Source organism: Xylaria bambusicola, assembly GCF_022495145.1.
Source record: "Xylaria bambusicola strain CBS 139988 unplaced genomic scaffold F5B22scaffold_69, whole genome shotgun sequence".
Lineage (NCBI taxonomy): Eukaryota > Fungi > Ascomycota > Sordariomycetes > Xylariales > Xylariaceae > Xylaria > Xylaria bambusicola.
This window is the reverse complement of record NW_025953622.1, coordinates 203610-218735: the sequence shown is the minus strand read 5'-3', so window position 1 is coordinate 218735 and position 15126 is coordinate 203610. Positions and strand designations below refer to the sequence as shown.

Here is a 15126-nt window from a genome sequence, read left to right as displayed (position 1 = left end):
TATTAAGCGAGATATTAAGCAATACGCTAAAGGAACGCTAAGTAAGGATTATTTTAGCGCTTACTTTAGCGTATTGCTTAATAACTCCGCGAATAGAAATCGTAGAAGTTAGTAAAGGGTACCGTTGAATAGCTCTTTTTATTACGAATCTAATGGTATATTTTATTATTTCATACGATTAATATTTGTAGAGTTATTAAATTATCACGTGATTAACGCACCGACGTTATTTGTATGGGCTAGGGGGGTGGCCAGGTTAAGTGGGAGATGCGTTAGTATAAGCTTCTTTTCCTTTTTTTATATAATAAATGTTAATATTTTTATATAAATAGTATTCCTACCCCTTTTACCTTTATTTTTTCTATTAAAGAATAATAATTAATACTTTATTATTATAATATATTTTAATAAATAGTTTTAAGCTTACCTAATTATAATATTACTATTATATAAAGATATTATATTTTAACTTAAATTTTGTTTAATTAGTTAAATTATATTAATACCCTTTTAATTTAATTTTGAAAGGTCCTATTTACTTTGCTTTATTTTAGGTAAAATTAAAACCCGGTAATTGGATAGGTATATAGTTTAATTAAATTGGATATCCTTTCGTACAATAATAGCTTATATAAATATAATCCTAAATTTTATATGCTAAGTGTTAAGTGCCAAGTGCCAAGTCCTTTAGGCTATCTCCGATGATTTGTCCTATGTGGTCCCACTGGACCTTCATGGGGCTCCCCAAGATCCTTCCCCAGGTTAATAAAGCAGAGATTGTCTCGCAGCACCCCTTCCCAGTTCCCATGGCGCTCGTAAGGGAAAGGCGTGGTTTGTCCAGTCGGCAGATACCCTCTTTTCTTGTACCAGGCAATCAACTCAGTACGGGTGTTCACGGCGTCGAACTCCATCCTAGGAGAGCCCCATTCGCGATAGGCGTATTGTTCAGCCCACGCAAGCACCTTGCTACCGAGGCCCCGGTTCTGACAGTTGACGTCCACGGCTAACATGCCAAACCATGCGCGGCCGTTATCAAGTTTGCGCACGGAGCCGTGGGCCACCAGAGACCCGGTCGATCGGTCCTCGACGGCAAGAACGGCGCAATCGGGCTGGCTGATCTTGGCAATGATCGTAGGTACGTCAATAACATCGACACTGCGATCATCCGTCAAGAACACCTGTGTTGTCTTGTCGGCGAGAAAAGCGGTGTTGATGAGGCGTCCTAGTGGAATAGCGTCTTCAACCGTCGCAAGACGGAAGTCGAGATCGACGGTGACCATGCTGTTTGGCTAGGGTTTGAAGAGACTTTCTCAGGTATTGTTGCTTTCAAATGTGTGTGTCGAAAAGAACCAAGACGAAGGCTCAAATGATTTCATGCCGGGCTGATTGGAGAGTATTGGACGATGAATAAATAGTCGAAAATTCTCATCGCTATCGCTTGGATAAGTATGTGGAGGGCGCGCATGAGTGTAGGATGAAGGGCGCGCTTGTAATTGATCAAGGCAGAAGGATCTCATCAGGTGATGTCTCAGGTGAAGCTTGCATTATGTGCCTATCTCGAACATGAAAATAGCAGCCCTGCAATACCCGCCAGTCGCCGTAGTCCTGAAGTTGTCTGTTTCTTTGCTCCAAGAATGGCCTGGTCTCGAGCGCTGGGCAACATTTAAAGAGATGCCAAGCTTGCACAGATGCTTGGGAGTCATCGCCGCGATCCCTCTGAAGACCCCTCACTCGCGAACTTCTGGCTGCTACTGGTAGGTATCGTGTTGATATGATGGTTAGGGACAGAAAGGCAGAACAAAATTGTACGCCTAGAGATGAGCTTTTTAACCTATTTTTTACACATTTCGATCATATTCTTTTTGAATTGGTTAGTCTGACCACATCTCAAGCGATAAGTCATTCAATTCAATCACAATTATACTATTTGGCCTCATTACAGTGCTATACAATGTTAGTAATACCACCAGGATCTGCTCACCTGTTCACTTTCTCGAGTGAGACGACTGACTCGATGAAGAATGCTAGAATACCTGAACGAATGATGGATTATGATCGGGGGTCACAGATAGCCCAGAAAAAAGACCACAGTTAACGTACTGTACTTGACACTGAGTACGCTTCAAGTTGAGTTGCTTACATCTTACAACCATACGCGGCCAGTCTATAAATATACAAAATATAAGCTTCCAGTTGATTTATTTTTTATTTATCTATTTATTCCCCCCCCCCAGTGGTAGTTAGGAATAATCAGGAACTGGTCAGGTATCCCTTTAGTGCGCCGCGCGGTAGTTATTAATGCTTTTGTACCCGTCGTAGGACTCCATGACTTTCAAGACCCAATTTTAACTCGTTCGACGTATCGTGCCGCTCCTGTTAACAAGTCAATATAAGTAGTAGGTACTCCGTAGAAACCCACAATGAACTAGTTTTCCTTGCCATACTTATGCACTAAACTTCAAATAGTGCGATGTATTTATAGCCATTAGTCTAGGTATTACAAAGTACACGAAGTTTGGATGGCTTTGATAGGCTGGTATGGGTGATCTTTGCATGTTATGGAACGTTTTCATGCGACTATGGGAATAGCCAGTCTTACCAACATTGTTTTATGAAGTATAACATATTCTAAGCCCCCTATGTACTACTGTGATTGAATATTCGTGTAGTATTTATAAAGTCTAGATTTACAAACTGAACTGACGAATAGGTGACTACATCTTTCCTTTTTCCCACAATAGCCAGGCAAGAAGAGCCTCCCAGGTACGTCCAGTATGTCACGATTGATTGATCAACTCCCGGCACCTAAGGAGGTGAAGGAGAAGAAGGTCATTGTCCTCAGTCGCAGCCGGTAAGCCACACTCTACCCTTCCTCAACATGGCATGAAGTGAGTGCTAACACAAAATCAAGTGTTGGGACCTTCTCACTTTACCAAGCCTTGAAGATGCTTGGCTACAAGAGTTATCATCAGGCCGAGGCGGTGGAGAGAGGCATCCCTCACATGTCATTGTTTGAGGAGGCGTTGAGATGCAAGTATCTAGATGGGGGCAAGCCATATGACAAGGCCGATTTCGACAAGTGGCTCGCCGATTATGATGGTAAGTAGCGTGTCATATCAAAAGTAGAATCGCCACGTCTGTTGCTGACCTGCCTACAGTGAGTACCGTTGATACCTTTGTTATACTGCATAGATCTATCTATAAGACCGATAAATTTGACAGCAACCTCGGATGACAGGCGCTGGTAGAGATACCCCAGTATTTTGTTGAGGAATTCATCGAGTTCTATCCCAATGCGCTATTCATTCTCACGGAACGTAATCTTGAGTCTTGGACCAAGTCGGTGAAAAACACAGCGGTGCCTATGTTCATATCGCTGAGAAGCTTCCCCTTCACGGCGATTCGCAGAATGGACTCTTTCGTTGACATTTTCTGTTCGCTGCATGTGACCCTCGAGAAGGTATACTTTCATAACAAGACGTGTCAAAGCGAGGAGGGCATCAAATTGTCAGAACGCGATACGGTGGAACAGTGAGACTGCCTCCTAGTGATGTGTCTTGGTAAGAGCAAGTGTGTGCTGACAGAGCATCTAGGGCCAAAAGAGCGAAGGCATTGGTACCTCCCGATCGGCTGCTGGTAGCGAAATTAGAAGACGGGTTCGGATGGGAACAGCTCTGCCCGTTCCTCGGCCACCCGATCCCGGAGGCACGCTACCCGAGGGGGAATGCACCGCAGGAATTCCAGAAAATGGCTGATGATCTTCTGGTGCCGCGGGTTCGCAAGGCTGGCCTAACGGCACTCTCTGCGGTCCTGATTCCCGCGCTGAGCATTGGAGCTTGGTATTATTTGAAAGTGGTGAGACGACACTGATTTCGACCTGATGGCTCCTACTATTTCGCATTTACTCCATTTCCATCTGGATGGATTAGCTCCCTTTAAAGCCCGATGTGGGCAAAGAACGAAGAATGTAGCCAGGGGCAGTAAGAACATAGTGCCATAGCATAACGTCCTCAAAATAAGATTCTGGTGCATGCGCGCCTTGTATTCACAGATATCGATGTATGCAGTATTGGGAGCCTCTAGGTTTAGGTACCTACAGTACATATGTACCTAGGTAGGTACTCAGTACTAGTAGCTTAGGTATTAGTTCCCCCACACCGCGGTACTTACCGCCTATCTAGGTACCCTGTCTCTGCCTGCCATTTCTATCTACTTGTACTGTACCTGGGCATGCTTACGTCACGGCAAGACATCGCATGTTTTCGCTTCAAGGTGGAACATCCAAATTGCACTACATCTTTTCTATGTTGTATGTGTTGTGGATCTGCTACGCTGTGCGAACCATCGACACTTACATTAGCATGGCTCTCCTTGTCCCTCACCTGTCAGGTACTTAAACATGGGTCAAAATCCGTCACACGAGGCCGTACATGCCTCCAAGGCCGAGCTTACAGCGCATCTCGTACGCTCAAGAAATGCCTGCTTAACCTGGATTGCTGCCAGTAGACTAATGTGCTCTTCGTTTTCCAGGCCGACAAGTTCGCCCGTAGATGCTACGAGCCTCTGGAGCTCTACTCCTTCAAGGACAACTTCAAGTCTCTCGCTGATCGCGAGGGCGATGTGCGCTACCTCAGGGAAGATACAATTGCACGCTTCCTCGAGGTGCCTGACATACTCGCTGTCTCGCCTGTCATATTTCACATGATCTCCTTTATTGGTGCTTTTCCTTTTCTCAACGATGCCCCCGTTATTCTGGGCTTTGACCAGATGATTATGGTTGTCGCTATCATGACTGAGCGCTACGCCAAGGTCCTTGCCAAGGGTGCTACGAACCGGAGAAAGCTGTTGTTCAAAAGTCTGGCCGTGTACGATCGTAAACTGTCCGAGATACAGAAGCAGGAGCCCGCTCCGGAGATAGATCCCAGTCAAAGAGGCACTGCAAGCCACGCACCTGGATTTGCGGTGGATCAAGCTGTCGACGGTGATGATGATAATGATGACTATGATGATGATGACTTGGTCATGTCCGCCTTTGATTCCCTTGATATTAATGATGCTTTCAGAACAGGAGATGTTCACGCTGCCACCACACATGGCGCCATGATCCCAGCCGATAACTTTCGAAGACTGATCATGTTGCTTCTAATAGCAGCGCCGCTCGGTCCACAGGAGAGTCTATCAGCCTATACAGACCGCATCAGCGGTCCTGCTCTCGATAGCCTTCGTGCTACCGCCGAGAACGTGTTGTCTGCTTTCATCGATGTAGAGAAGTCGCCCGGCATTACCTTCGCCCAGTTTTCTGAAGTTCTGCCTACTAATTTCCCGCATCTCTTCAATGGACTTAACCCGCTATTTGAACATTTCCTCTTCTCTAAAAACCTGGATCTCTCCAAGCGTAAGGACAGCACAGCTACGCCCATACCCCGAAGTCTTGCTCCACCACCCCTTCTCCAAGATAAAGGAAATATCTTGAACCTAGACATTCTTTCACAGCTATCGTTCTTCATAAAAGGCGACGACCTTTTCCGACGGTTACGGCTTCTTTACTCTGGCGCAGATTCGGGTTATTCGATGGGCAGTTTCGAGACCAAAGTGTTCAACTGGCGCGCCCCTACTATCCTTCTGGTATCAGGAACTCGCCTCGAAAAAGACGGGCCAAAACGCGGATCTGAGGGCGTGTTCAACGAATCTTTACCCCCGCAACGATTTCCTAACGGTAGCAGCCCCGATCGCAACACCGTGGTCTTCGGTGCCTTACTAAGACAGCCATGGCGAGTGACAAACAAAGAATGTTTCGGAGCAGATGATATGGTTCTATTTCAGCTAGCTCCGACACACGATGTTTTCTCGGCATCCTCGATGAACAAGAATTATGCAGCGTTCACTAAGGCGCCCTCAACTCATCCTGGAATCAGCTTTGGCTCGCCACCCCCTGCCTCAAGCTCATCCTCGCGCCATGCTCCACTGAGGAACTTAGGACCGGTATCCCTTGCGCTCGACTCAAGTTTCGAGTTTGGCGTCTTCAATCATGATTTTACGTCACGCGGCGGCGCCTTTTCGACCAGTGTCTCGCGCAAGTTCGACTTCCAAGAGCGCTTCTCCATCGATGACATCGAGATTTGGGGCTGTGGAGGTGATGAGGAGGCAAGGATTCAGAAGGAGCGTTGGGAGTGGGAAGCGAGGGAGGCTGAAGCTAGAAGGCGTGTTAATCTGGGCACCGGTGACATTGAAGCCGATAGAGCCCTTCTTGAAATGGCCGGTCTGATTGGATCGAACCGGAGCGGGGGCTCAATGGCTTAATTATTTATCTTTTGTCCTTCCAAAATTGCTCTGATGTAAGGCGTTTTGAAATTCTAGATTTGGCGGTAGGGGTTTGGGTTTGGGGTTTGTTCAGTATGCTGGCGTGTATGATAGAGTAAAGATGAGAAACTCCGTGTGATATCCATGGGATGGTAGGCAATGTAGATTATCTCATATGGGGCATCTCATTTATCATTATAATCATACAATGTACACAGCGTATATACAGATAAAGCGGGGGTTGTTCCCAGTGATAGGACCGATATTTCCTTGATGGTACCTGTTCCTTTTTTCCGTTCCAACATACAGTAATTTTTACGCCTCAAGGCCCATTGAGAGCCTAGGGGAAGTGTAGAAGACAACACTCAGGGCTACTTTTTCGGTACTTCTGCATTTGCTTGTGTATTTTCAGCGGACCCTTTTTTCGTACCGAACCAACCCCACCCTCCCTTCGTACCATCGACTTTGCTTTCGGCTTCGGTACTGGCGGCGGCGGTCGTGGTTGAATCCGCGGACAAGGTGGCGACCTTGGACCCTTGCTCTTGAGCCTGCTCTTCGAGACGCTTCTGCTCGAGGCGGTCCCGCTTCCTCTTCATAGCGGCCTGGAGCTTCTTGTCTTCCTCGTCTCTCATCTCCAGCTCGCGTATCCATTTCTCTTTCTTCTCCTCGGCACGCTGCTGGGCCTCGAGCTTGATCAGCTCCTTCCGCTTCTCACGGTCGGCGCCGTAGTACGCGCCACCGGCAACCATGGCTACCACGGTAAAGGCCTGGGCGGCGACACGGGCCCGGAACATGCGTTGCACCTGGACGTGGTCGCCGCGGCGCATCGCGCGGAAAGCGTTCCATAAGGCGAGACAGGTCAGGCCGGTGCCTAATTACATCGGGAAAGAAATGGTACAGTTAGTGATTGGGGGCTTTAAGGTCTCGCGCAGTCGGGAAAACGTGCGTTGTATTCGGTGGCTATATTACGAGGTAGAACAAGGCTATCGAGGAATTGGGTGTTGTCATGGTCACAGCGTGAGCGGAACGGGCGGAAGAAAATGCGTACCTAGGGGAATGAGAGGTTCTTCTCGTAATTTGCGGCCGATTTTCTGAAGACCAGTCTCTTGGTATTCTCTAGATGATGGCGAAAAGCAGTCAGCCCATGTGAAAGGGACGCTGATCAGGTTGGAGCATACTCATTCTCGTCGAAAGACGAGGGGAGTGGGCGGTCGGCCATGACTCTTGGAAATCGACTATAGGACCACGGATATGGAGGACAGCGATTGAAATTGGATGTAATATTCAGGTTGTTACCAAATGGCACGAATGCTTCTATGATGGCATGAATAATCGTATGGGTGTAAGGGTAGCTATACCCCACCAGTAGCCCCAACCGGTTAGTTACAAATACCTACCTAAGGTAAGGAAGGTACATGACACAGCATGATAACTCGAACTCTCATGAGATATATACTCCTTCAAACGGAATAAATCGTAGGTTGTTTGTTCTTTGAATAGCATCAGTTACCAGGAAAAATGTATATGCCAACACTGTCGCCTTCCCATGTGTCGAGTATGTTTGACTTACAAGTCAATCTGGATATAAGTACCTAATTGTAGGCAAGGAACATTTTGCCCAGTCCCATGCATCTTGTTTCTGAAATCTTCGCCATTTGCCAGCGTCAGGTCCGAATTTACCGTCCCAAATCCTCAATAACCAAATGTACTCAATACGCTAGACGGTTTGCTAGGTAGCCAGCCGAGCCAGCATTCCATCGCAACATCTGACCACATTGACGGTAATACCTCGACTAGAAATGCAGAAAGCTATTGGCAAGGATGGACCCGACATCGGGCAAGTCACCGACTCAAGCTCGCGCGCCCCACCAATAAAAGTTCCCGCCGTCGCGACGAGTTCACTTGGTCATCATCGCTGTTCATCATTTCGTTTCTATCTTTCTTCCTTTGCCATTCCATGCGTTAAAGCCCGTCAAACTTGCCCAGCATGGCGACCGTCGAGGGAGAAACTCCTACTATGACCAATGGCTCACACGACGGCGTCAATGGCTACAGCAACACCAACGCCACTACCAACGGCCATGTCTCTCGCACGCCATCCCTCTCCGGCCTCTCTCTTACCGAGTACAGCGCCAACCCGACGCCCTCTTCCGAAGCATCCTCAGCGAGTCGCATAGCTGAAATCATACCGCCCGAATTCATCCTTCCTAACGGACACCCTGACGTTGGTCTTTCCCCGTCCCCTGGCAACTCTTCTCTTCACAACCACAGCTAGCTGACCTACGGCCCGCTGCTCTACAGTACCTCCGCCTAATACTCACATCGCGCGTCTACGAAGCCTGCAAGGAGACATCTCTGACTACCGCTACGAATTTGTCGAACCGACTAGAGTGCAATGTGCTTCTTAAGAGGGAAGATGAGCAGCCAGTCTTCAGCTTCAAGCTTCGGGGCGCTTACAACAAGATGGCACACCTGGACCGCAACCAGAGCTGGAAGGGCGTCGTCGCTTGTAGCGCCGGGAATCATGCCCAAGGAGTCGCCTATTCTGCTCGCCTTCTCAAAATCCCCGCCACTATCGTCATGCCTAAGGGTACGCCGAGCATCAAGCATACCAACGTCGCGAGGCTAGGCGGTTGTGTCGTTCTCCATGGCCAGGACTTTGACGCAGCTAAGGAAGAGTGTGCAAGACTCGAAGAACATCATGGACTAATAAACATTCCTCCCTTTGACGACCCCTACGTCATTGCCGGCCAGGGTACCATAGGCATGGAACTCTTGCGGCAGACTAACATCCAGAAACTCCAAGCCATATTCTGCTGCGTGGGTGGTGGTGGTCTTATCGCTGGTATCGGTGTCTATGTCAAGAGGATAGCGCCACATGTCAAGATTATCGGTGTCGAGGCCGAAGACGCCAACGCCATGGTTCAATCACTACAGCGAGGCAAACGAGTCGTATTGAAAGAGGTCGGTCTCTTTGCCGACGGCGCCGCCGTGAAGACAGTGGGCGAAGAGACATTCCGCATCTGTCAGGAGGTCGTCGACGAGGTGATTCAGGTCAATACGGATGAGACATGCGCCGCCATCAAGGATGTTTTCGAGGACACACGCTCTATCGTTGAGCCTGCAGGTGCCTTGTCGCTAGCAGGCTTAAAGAAATGGGTCGCCTCCAATCCATCCAGCGACCCTTCTCGTGGCCTGATTGCCATCACGAGTGGCGCCAATATGAACTTCGACCGACTTCGCTTCGTTGCAGAGCGTGCCACTCTTGGTGAAGGCAAGGAGGCCTTGCTATGCGTATCAATTCCTGAGCGACCGGGCTCTTTTGCCGAGTTGGTCAACCACGTCATGCCGCATTCCGTCACCGAGTTCTCCTATCGGTATGCGACGGCAGAAATGGCCAATATACTGATGGGTATCTCCCTACCTGCGGCATCTGACAGGGCGCGAGAACTCCAGAACCTCATGTGCCGTATTACAGCTTCCGGCATGACAGTAACAGATCTCTCAGGTGATGAATTAGCCAAGTCGCACATTCGATACCTTGTGGGCGGGCGGTCTGACGTACCTAACGAACGGTTATACATGTTCAACTTCCCTGAAAGACCCGGCGCTTTAGAAAAGTTCCTCAAAACTTTGCAGCTCAAGTTTAACATCAGTCTGTTCCAGTATCGTAACGGCGGAAGTGACGTGGGCAAGGTGTTGACTGGTATCCAGTGCCCGGGAGATGAAGTAGGGGATTTGGAGAAATCACTCAAGGAAATCGGGTATCCTTGGGAGGATTGCACAGAGAGTCAAGTGTTCAAGACGTTCCTCCGCAACTGAGGTGTAATACATAATATATGGATACTGCGAATGGCTTAACTTATGGGTAAAAGATATGGCACTGGGAGGAGATCAAGGCGTTCAAACAGCATTGGCATAGAACACATATTTTGACAGCAAGTAGTAAAGTTACTGCGCTGGGTGCATTTTGTCTTTTTCCTCTTATTTTGATATAAGACAAGCGATTTTAACATGAATGCAACTGGAGATTCAACTGAGGCTACCGGTATTACCTGAGAGTATCCAAACCACGCGCCGTTATTGTGTAATACAGTCTTTCCCTAAATAAGGCAAAATTTGCTGGGAAAGTAGTCTTTTATTTAGTAATAGGTATGGTATTACTAGTTGTGCCTCTGCATGTATTCTCAACTACCTACTTCGTACATAGGGGCCTGAGTGCTACAAATCAAGCCAACTTTTGTTCACATCGTCTTGAAACTCAACAATACCATTTAATTCATCTAAATCTTTAGAAGATGAATCGGGCAATTTGCTGGTTCTTTCGAAAAATTGCCTAGATACGGTGGGTGAGAACTTAGAAGTCACAGCGTAGTAGTCAACTTACTCGGGAGAGCAGCCCAGTTGTACTATTCCAGGTGACCCACTTTTTCGACGCCGAGTCCGTGATTTTCCATTGACTGGTGCTCTCCCTCAATCTGCCATGCCATACTCAAGGCAAGCTCCGGCATAGCTTTTTCGCATCTCATTAATCTAACATAAACGGACGTCCCTGACTGCGCAATATGTCTGCCTCATTAATATCATCGCTCAGGGCGCTATCCCTTCGCCCACAAACAGCATCCCGCGTCCTCCCCACAATATGCCCTCGACTGCCCACCGCTCGAACCATCTCCCTGAACGCCCTTGCTTCGACGCGGCCGCAAAGACCAGTGATTCAGAGTGCCGCCGCCAAGCTGTCAGTGACTCTGGCACAGCAGCAGACGAGGGGGATGAAAGTGCACAGTGCCGTCAAGAAACGATGTGAACATTGCAAGGTGAGTCAACTCTGCCTGAACCAGCATAGAGCTGCCCAATACAATATACGCAGCGGCATAAACCCGACATGATCGATTGGCGCATGGTTTACAATATCGGGCTTTGTTAACCCAAGTTTTGTGAACAGGTTGTGCGGAGGAAAGGTGGCAAACGACACCGAGGCTATCTTTACATTATCTGCAGTGCAAATCCCAGACATAAGCAACGCCAGGGCTAAGGCGACCATGGAAACCCATTGAGACAACGTCCCGAAAACTTTCCCACTCACTACGACACAAGACCTACGATGAATTTCACGAATATCGTTCAGTTAGCCTATTTACTTCACCATGTGTAATACTACGACCACCTCGGCTGGAGCAGGTGGGGGAGGCGGGAATCGTTGGCAGAACTTGTACAAACAAAGTTGCGCAGGCGTTCCGGCACGACGGCCTGGGACAGATATATACACGGTGAAGAGCATACAGCAAGGCGAACGTGTAGAGAGCTAGAGCGCCCCAGCAATTGTACGATGAAAGCGCCGGGAATTAGCTACATGCCACCAATATACCGTTCCATGGCTTCCCACTCAGTCTTGCCTGTAGACAACAGGTATCGTATGTGATCTATGTCTGTGACGCCCCTGTGACGCTCAAACTCGGCACGCGCAAAGCTGCGCGTCTCGGCGCGCGTGGCGGGGTCGTCGATGGATCGTGTGCCGCGTAGGACGGTACGGTATAGGGCTAGGGCGCGTGCACGCTGGAGAAACTATAATATGGCATTAACGATTATTAGTTTATATCACTGTCTGAGCATGATCAACGGTATGCGTAGCATTGGACGTCGCAAGTGGTGTCTACTAACGTGGTCCAGACTCAAGGTTGGGCGAAGTCGACGGCCCTGGGGTGGCGTCCTGGTCGCATAGCTTCGAGAGACGATCGCAGGGATGGGCTGGATTGTCCGGAAGGGTACCATGAGGTAAATGTGAAGTCGAAGAGGCGAAATGCTACGGCCACATTGGTGATTTGCGATATTGTAAAACACCTGTTACTGTGTAGTGGTAGAACGCAACAAAACCGATGATGCACGATATTTAGAATGAGTGTGATAAGATTTAGGTACTGCCTGAAGCAACTTACCCTAGAGGCGAGTGGTGGGGCTTAGGATCCTAGAGAGACCCCATCTGCTGTCTGAATTGGTACTCTGTATATAGAAATCAAGATAACTATACAATTTCATTACAAATTCAGTCATAAAAGGACCCGAATCCCTTCATGTAAGAAACAATCCTAGATTTTTCTTCGTTCCGATCCGCTGTCACATACCGCCCGTCTACCTACTCGTCTGTGTTGAAGCACCTCCACTCCAGCGCTCTTACGATCTATAAGTACATACCTACATAGGTAAACATGAAAGGCGCAAACGAGACGGCAAAGCGGAAACGGGCCTTTACCGATCCTATAGAAAAGGTCAACCAAAAGAGTGACGGTCAGTTCATCAAGGAACATTTATGTCCCAGGTACGAAGCGAGTTCATCGCCATTTTGAAAAGACCATGCTTCATTGTGCCCCCGAACAGAAAAGAGCCATCTTTTGACATATCAAAAAACGTGGGATAGCGATCCATCATGGACCTCATGGGCTCATCCAAGTACCCACGTGAAATACTCGCTGTCTCTGGTCAGTGCGAGACGCTTGAGCAGCGACGATTTGGATGCGTGCTATCGCCTCATCGAGGAAACCAGCCGCGTCGACTACGAGGCTTCGACGACAGGGTGGAAGCCCGGCAAGAAGATCGCCGAGATGAAGTCCCCCGAGCTCAGATATATCCTCGTGAAGAATGAGGAGGACGGCGTTGTCCGCGGGTTCACTTCGCTTATGCCTACGTATGAGGAGGGAGAGCCGGTCGTGTACTGCTACGAGATACATCTAGCAAGCGAACTACAAAGGTACTTACTTGCGTTCACGGAAAGCATTGGCGATCAATAGCATCGTATTCTTGCATCATGAGCACAATTCACTCAAACCAGTCCCAAATTCTCCGCGTTGAATATCTTGCTAATGTATATTTTTCATCTTCCTTAGAACTGGTCTAGGAAGAAAATTAATGTCTTTCCTGGAGAGCGTGGCATCTCACACCCCGCCCATCAAAAAGGTCATGTTAACTTGTTTTCTAAGCAATAAGAAGGCCCTTGGGTTTTACGAGTCGGCTGGGTTTACTAAGGACCATATATCCCCTGTGCCGAAGAAGTTGAGATATGGAAGGGAATTCATCCCTGATTATGCCATTATGAGCAAGACTGTTGATTCAAGCGAGGCTGTCTTGGGGCCTCCTCCTTCATAGTATGAATACAAAAACGTAAGCTCTTGATTGCGTGGGTCAAGCAGCGTCGAATGGGACTTCTACACTCATACCTGCCCTTCAGAAAGCAGACAGGGGAAAGCGCTTTGCATACTGGTGCTCATTGTACACTATACTGCAAACAACTTCTCTTCCTCAGTCAGTAGTTGACTGGCACACTCCAAGAATATTAGGTACTCGTCCTGTTCTGCCATAGCTCTGAAGACTACCTACCCCCAAGCACCTTAACATCAGCACATTAACACTATCATGATTTACCACCGCTCATCCCTAATCATTTCAACACAACAACAACACTATTCAAATCACAGATAAAATCAACACAAGCTACTATGTCAGGAATACCTCTAGCCGCAATAGCGCAGACAACGCAAGCGGCACCGAGCGCCGAACGCCTCCAGCAGCTCCGGAACCTCGCGCTCGGGGACATGGGAGGGGACTAGAGGTCCGGCCTCTTCCAATGCTGTCCTTGCACTAGCTGCGTATTGGGGTTCTTCGTTCCCTGTCTTAGTTGCGTTTTGTCCCTTCCTCGCCTTACATCTTCCACTTAGCCCTCTCTCTCTCTCATGTCCGGTTAATGTACCAACTGACTGACTGACTGACTACGGTGTTTCAGTGGTTGGCCAGACCTCGAATCGCCTCCTCGACCCTACGGCTCTCCTCCCGGTTACGATCAATGCTGATTGTCTGATCCACGGCGTTTTGCAGTGCGTTTGCGGGTTTGGATGGATGTATGGCCTTTCTCCTCCGTTCACTGTTTCTCGTATAATAGGAGTGAATGGGACTAAATAATGCCTTTTCCTCCCAGTTGGACCATATTGAAGCGAGAACAGATCCGGACGCGCTTCGTCATTCCTGGGACACCGTTGAATGATTGTTGTGTTAGCTACTGGTGCCAGGTATGTCTGATTTTTGGGCGTCTTTACCTACGTCCATCACCGTGCTACCACTCTCTTTCGTCGAAGTAGGCATTTTTTCAGCCCACAAAATGCGTATATACATATACATAACCATCATACTGGTGTTTGATTTCGTATTCTTTTCATAATATTAACTGACAACGGGCGATTGACTGCCTAGTGCTGCGCCATCATCCAACAAGAGAACGAGGTCGTAAGACGCATGCCGAAGCCTGTAGATCTCTTAACGGAACAACCTCTCCCGATACCAGATATGAGCAGTATGCATAAGTCGCGCAGTCTATTTTCGTGAAACTCGACTCTGTTACTAATAGGGACGTTGGATATAGTGCCCGGGACCTCTTTATAGCTATCCTATGCCCGAGCTCCCAGCGATGAGAATAGGAGAGCGCGTGGTCTAGTATATAAGATATTAAGTAAGGCAGTTATCCAAAGAACTGAATATCTGAAATTGAAATTGAAGCCATTCTTGGTCAGATGTATTGTTTGTTGTGTTAACAGCATTCATCAGTCTTCAACCATGGTCTTGCGACACAAAAGTGTTGGTAATTCTGATTTTTTTTTTTGATTTTTCAGCTGATGTTCGAGCATCGGGGTATAATTTGCCTCTATTTCAGCCATATACCGCGAAGAGGTCCCACGGAAACTATCGGCCTCCACCAAAGCCCATATTAATCTCATATACAAAGAAAAAGAAGAACGCTTAAAATCGTACATTCATACATCGGTCGACTTCGTGGCTACCATA

General features: G+C 48.0%; 9 protein-coding genes across 9 annotated transcripts; 6 read left to right on the top strand and 3 right to left on the bottom strand.

Moving 5' to 3' along the window:
- Positions 1-569: 569 nt before the first annotated feature.
- F5B22DRAFT_499939 (acetyltransferase) lies at positions 570-1526 on the bottom strand. Its single transcript, XM_047972437.1, has one exon. The coding sequence runs from the start codon at positions 1278-1280 to the stop codon at positions 693-695; it is 588 nt and encodes a 195-aa protein (XP_047825953.1). The 5' UTR covers positions 1281-1526; the 3' UTR covers positions 570-692.
- A 939-nt stretch (positions 1527-2465) lies between these two features.
- F5B22DRAFT_626990 (uncharacterized protein) lies at positions 2466-4136 on the top strand. The gene is made up of 4 exons (XM_047976282.1): positions 2466-2851; positions 2912-3098; positions 3239-3531; positions 3594-4136. Exons 1-4 carry the CDS (start codon positions 2775-2777, stop codon positions 3868-3870), a joined length of 834 nt encoding a protein of 277 aa, XP_047825952.1. The 5' UTR covers positions 2466-2774; the 3' UTR covers positions 3871-4136.
- Positions 4137-4201: 65 nt separating this feature from the next.
- Positions 4202-6482, top strand: F5B22DRAFT_626988 (restriction of telomere capping protein 5). The gene is made up of 2 exons (XM_047976281.1): positions 4202-4462; positions 4531-6482. The coding sequence occupies exons 1-2, from the start codon at positions 4400-4402 to the stop codon at positions 6298-6300; spliced, it is 1833 nt and encodes a 610-aa protein (XP_047825951.1). The 5' UTR covers positions 4202-4399; the 3' UTR covers positions 6301-6482.
- A 3-nt stretch (positions 6483-6485) lies between these two features.
- Positions 6486-7943, bottom strand: F5B22DRAFT_499825 (mitochondrial hypoxia responsive domain-containing protein). Its single transcript, XM_047972435.1, has 4 exons — positions 7871-7943; positions 7479-7790; positions 7349-7416; positions 6486-7171 (listed from the first exon to the last, which is right to left on the bottom strand). The coding sequence occupies exons 2-4, from the start codon at positions 7517-7519 to the stop codon at positions 6672-6674; spliced, it is 609 nt and encodes a 202-aa protein (XP_047825950.1). The 5' UTR covers positions 7520-7790; positions 7871-7943; the 3' UTR covers positions 6486-6671.
- F5B22DRAFT_499882 (threonine ammonia-lyase) lies at positions 7676-10140 on the top strand. The gene is made up of 3 exons (XM_047972436.1): positions 7676-7898; positions 7963-8524; positions 8602-10140. Exons 2-3 carry the CDS (start codon positions 8288-8290, stop codon positions 10120-10122), a joined length of 1758 nt encoding a protein of 585 aa, XP_047825949.1. The 5' UTR covers positions 7676-7898; positions 7963-8287; the 3' UTR covers positions 10123-10140.
- Positions 10141-10757: 617 nt separating this feature from the next.
- On the top strand, positions 10758-11318 carry F5B22DRAFT_499799 (uncharacterized protein). The gene has a single exon (XM_047972433.1). It carries the CDS (start codon positions 10866-10868, stop codon positions 11187-11189), a length of 324 nt encoding a protein of 107 aa, XP_047825948.1. The 5' UTR covers positions 10758-10865; the 3' UTR covers positions 11190-11318.
- On the bottom strand, positions 11243-12239 carry F5B22DRAFT_499804 (complex 1 LYR protein). The gene is made up of 3 exons (XM_047972434.1): positions 11962-12239; positions 11548-11865; positions 11243-11467 (listed from the first exon to the last, which is right to left on the bottom strand). The coding sequence occupies exons 1-2, from the start codon at positions 12070-12072 to the stop codon at positions 11650-11652; spliced, it is 327 nt and encodes a 108-aa protein (XP_047825947.1). The 5' UTR covers positions 12073-12239; the 3' UTR covers positions 11243-11467; positions 11548-11649.
- An 81-nt stretch (positions 12240-12320) lies between these two features.
- F5B22DRAFT_499519 (acyl-CoA N-acyltransferase) lies at positions 12321-13704 on the top strand. The gene is made up of 4 exons (XM_047972430.1): positions 12321-12373; positions 12486-12616; positions 12716-13045; positions 13182-13704. The coding sequence occupies exons 2-4, from the start codon at positions 12507-12509 to the stop codon at positions 13438-13440; spliced, it is 699 nt and encodes a 232-aa protein (XP_047825946.1). The 5' UTR covers positions 12321-12373; positions 12486-12506; the 3' UTR covers positions 13441-13704.
- Positions 13705-14776, top strand: F5B22DRAFT_499520 (uncharacterized protein). Its single transcript, XM_047972431.1, has 5 exons — positions 13705-13968; positions 14075-14189; positions 14267-14357; positions 14539-14638; positions 14708-14776. Coding segments are annotated over exons 1-5 (327 nt in total). The 5' UTR covers positions 13705-13967; the 3' UTR covers positions 14728-14776.
- The last annotated feature ends 350 nt before the right edge of the window (positions 14777-15126 follow it).

What these genes read in the sequence shown, in the direction of transcription:
- F5B22DRAFT_499825 (XM_047972435.1), bottom strand. Translation starts at nt 7,519, where the DNA reads ATGGCCGACCGCCCACTCCCCTCGTCTTTCGACGAGAATGA. An exon ending in TCGTCTTTCGACGAGAATGA is followed by an intron (nt 7,417 to 7,478) that starts GTATGCTCCAAC and finishes GCCATCATCTAG; the next exon opens with AGAATACCAAGAGACTGGTC. An exon ending in AGAACCTCTCATTCCCCTAG is followed by an intron (nt 7,172 to 7,348) that starts GTACGCATTTTC and finishes CGATGTAATTAG; the next exon opens with GCACCGGCCTGACCTGTCTC.
- F5B22DRAFT_499882 (XM_047972436.1), top strand. Translation starts at nt 8,288, where the DNA reads ATGGCGACCGTCGAGGGAGAAACTCCTACTATGACCAATGGCTCACAC. An exon ending in TTCCTAACGGACACCCTGAC is followed by an intron (nt 8,525 to 8,601) that starts GTTGGTCTTTCC and finishes GCTGCTCTACAG; the next exon opens with TACCTCCGCCTAATACTCAC.
- F5B22DRAFT_499519 (XM_047972430.1), top strand. Translation starts at nt 12,507, where the DNA reads ATGAAAGGCGCAAACGAGACGGCAAAGCGGAAACGGGCCTTTACCGAT. An exon ending in AAGGAACATTTATGTCCCAG is followed by an intron (nt 12,617 to 12,715) that starts GTACGAAGCGAG and finishes AACGTGGGATAG; the next exon opens with CGATCCATCATGGACCTCAT. An exon ending in CTAGCAAGCGAACTACAAAG is followed by an intron (nt 13,046 to 13,181) that starts GTACTTACTTGC and finishes CATCTTCCTTAG; the next exon opens with AACTGGTCTAGGAAGAAAAT.
- F5B22DRAFT_626990 (XM_047976282.1), top strand. Translation starts at nt 2,775, where the DNA reads ATGTCACGATTGATTGATCAACTCCCGGCACCTAAGGAGGTGAAGGAG. An exon ending in ATTGTCCTCAGTCGCAGCCG is followed by an intron (nt 2,852 to 2,911) that starts GTAAGCCACACT and finishes CACAAAATCAAG; the next exon opens with TGTTGGGACCTTCTCACTTT. An exon ending in GAACGCGATACGGTGGAACA is followed by an intron (nt 3,532 to 3,593) that starts GTGAGACTGCCT and finishes CAGAGCATCTAG; the next exon opens with GGCCAAAAGAGCGAAGGCAT.
- F5B22DRAFT_626988 (XM_047976281.1), top strand. Translation starts at nt 4,400, where the DNA reads ATGGGTCAAAATCCGTCACACGAGGCCGTACATGCCTCCAAGGCCGAG. An exon ending in CCGAGCTTACAGCGCATCTC is followed by an intron (nt 4,463 to 4,530) that starts GTACGCTCAAGA and finishes TTCGTTTTCCAG; the next exon opens with GCCGACAAGTTCGCCCGTAG.
- F5B22DRAFT_499939 (XM_047972437.1), bottom strand. Translation starts at nt 1,280, where the DNA reads ATGGTCACCGTCGATCTCGACTTCCGTCTTGCGACGGTTGAAGACGCT.
- F5B22DRAFT_499799 (XM_047972433.1), top strand. Translation starts at nt 10,866, where the DNA reads ATGTCTGCCTCATTAATATCATCGCTCAGGGCGCTATCCCTTCGCCCA.
- F5B22DRAFT_499804 (XM_047972434.1), bottom strand. Translation starts at nt 12,072, where the DNA reads ATGGTACCCTTCCGGACAATCCAGCCCATCCCTGCGATCGTCTCTCGA. An exon ending in CAACCTTGAGTCTGGACCAC is followed by an intron (nt 11,866 to 11,961) that starts GTTAGTAGACAC and finishes GCCATATTATAG; the next exon opens with TTTCTCCAGCGTGCACGCGC.
- F5B22DRAFT_499520 (XM_047972431.1), top strand. An exon ending in GTGTTAGCTACTGGTGCCAG is followed by an intron (nt 14,358 to 14,538) that starts GTATGTCTGATT and finishes TTGACTGCCTAG; the next exon opens with TGCTGCGCCATCATCCAACA. An exon ending in CCCGATACCAGATATGAGCA is followed by an intron (nt 14,639 to 14,707) that starts GTATGCATAAGT and finishes CGTTGGATATAG; the next exon opens with TGCCCGGGACCTCTTTATAG.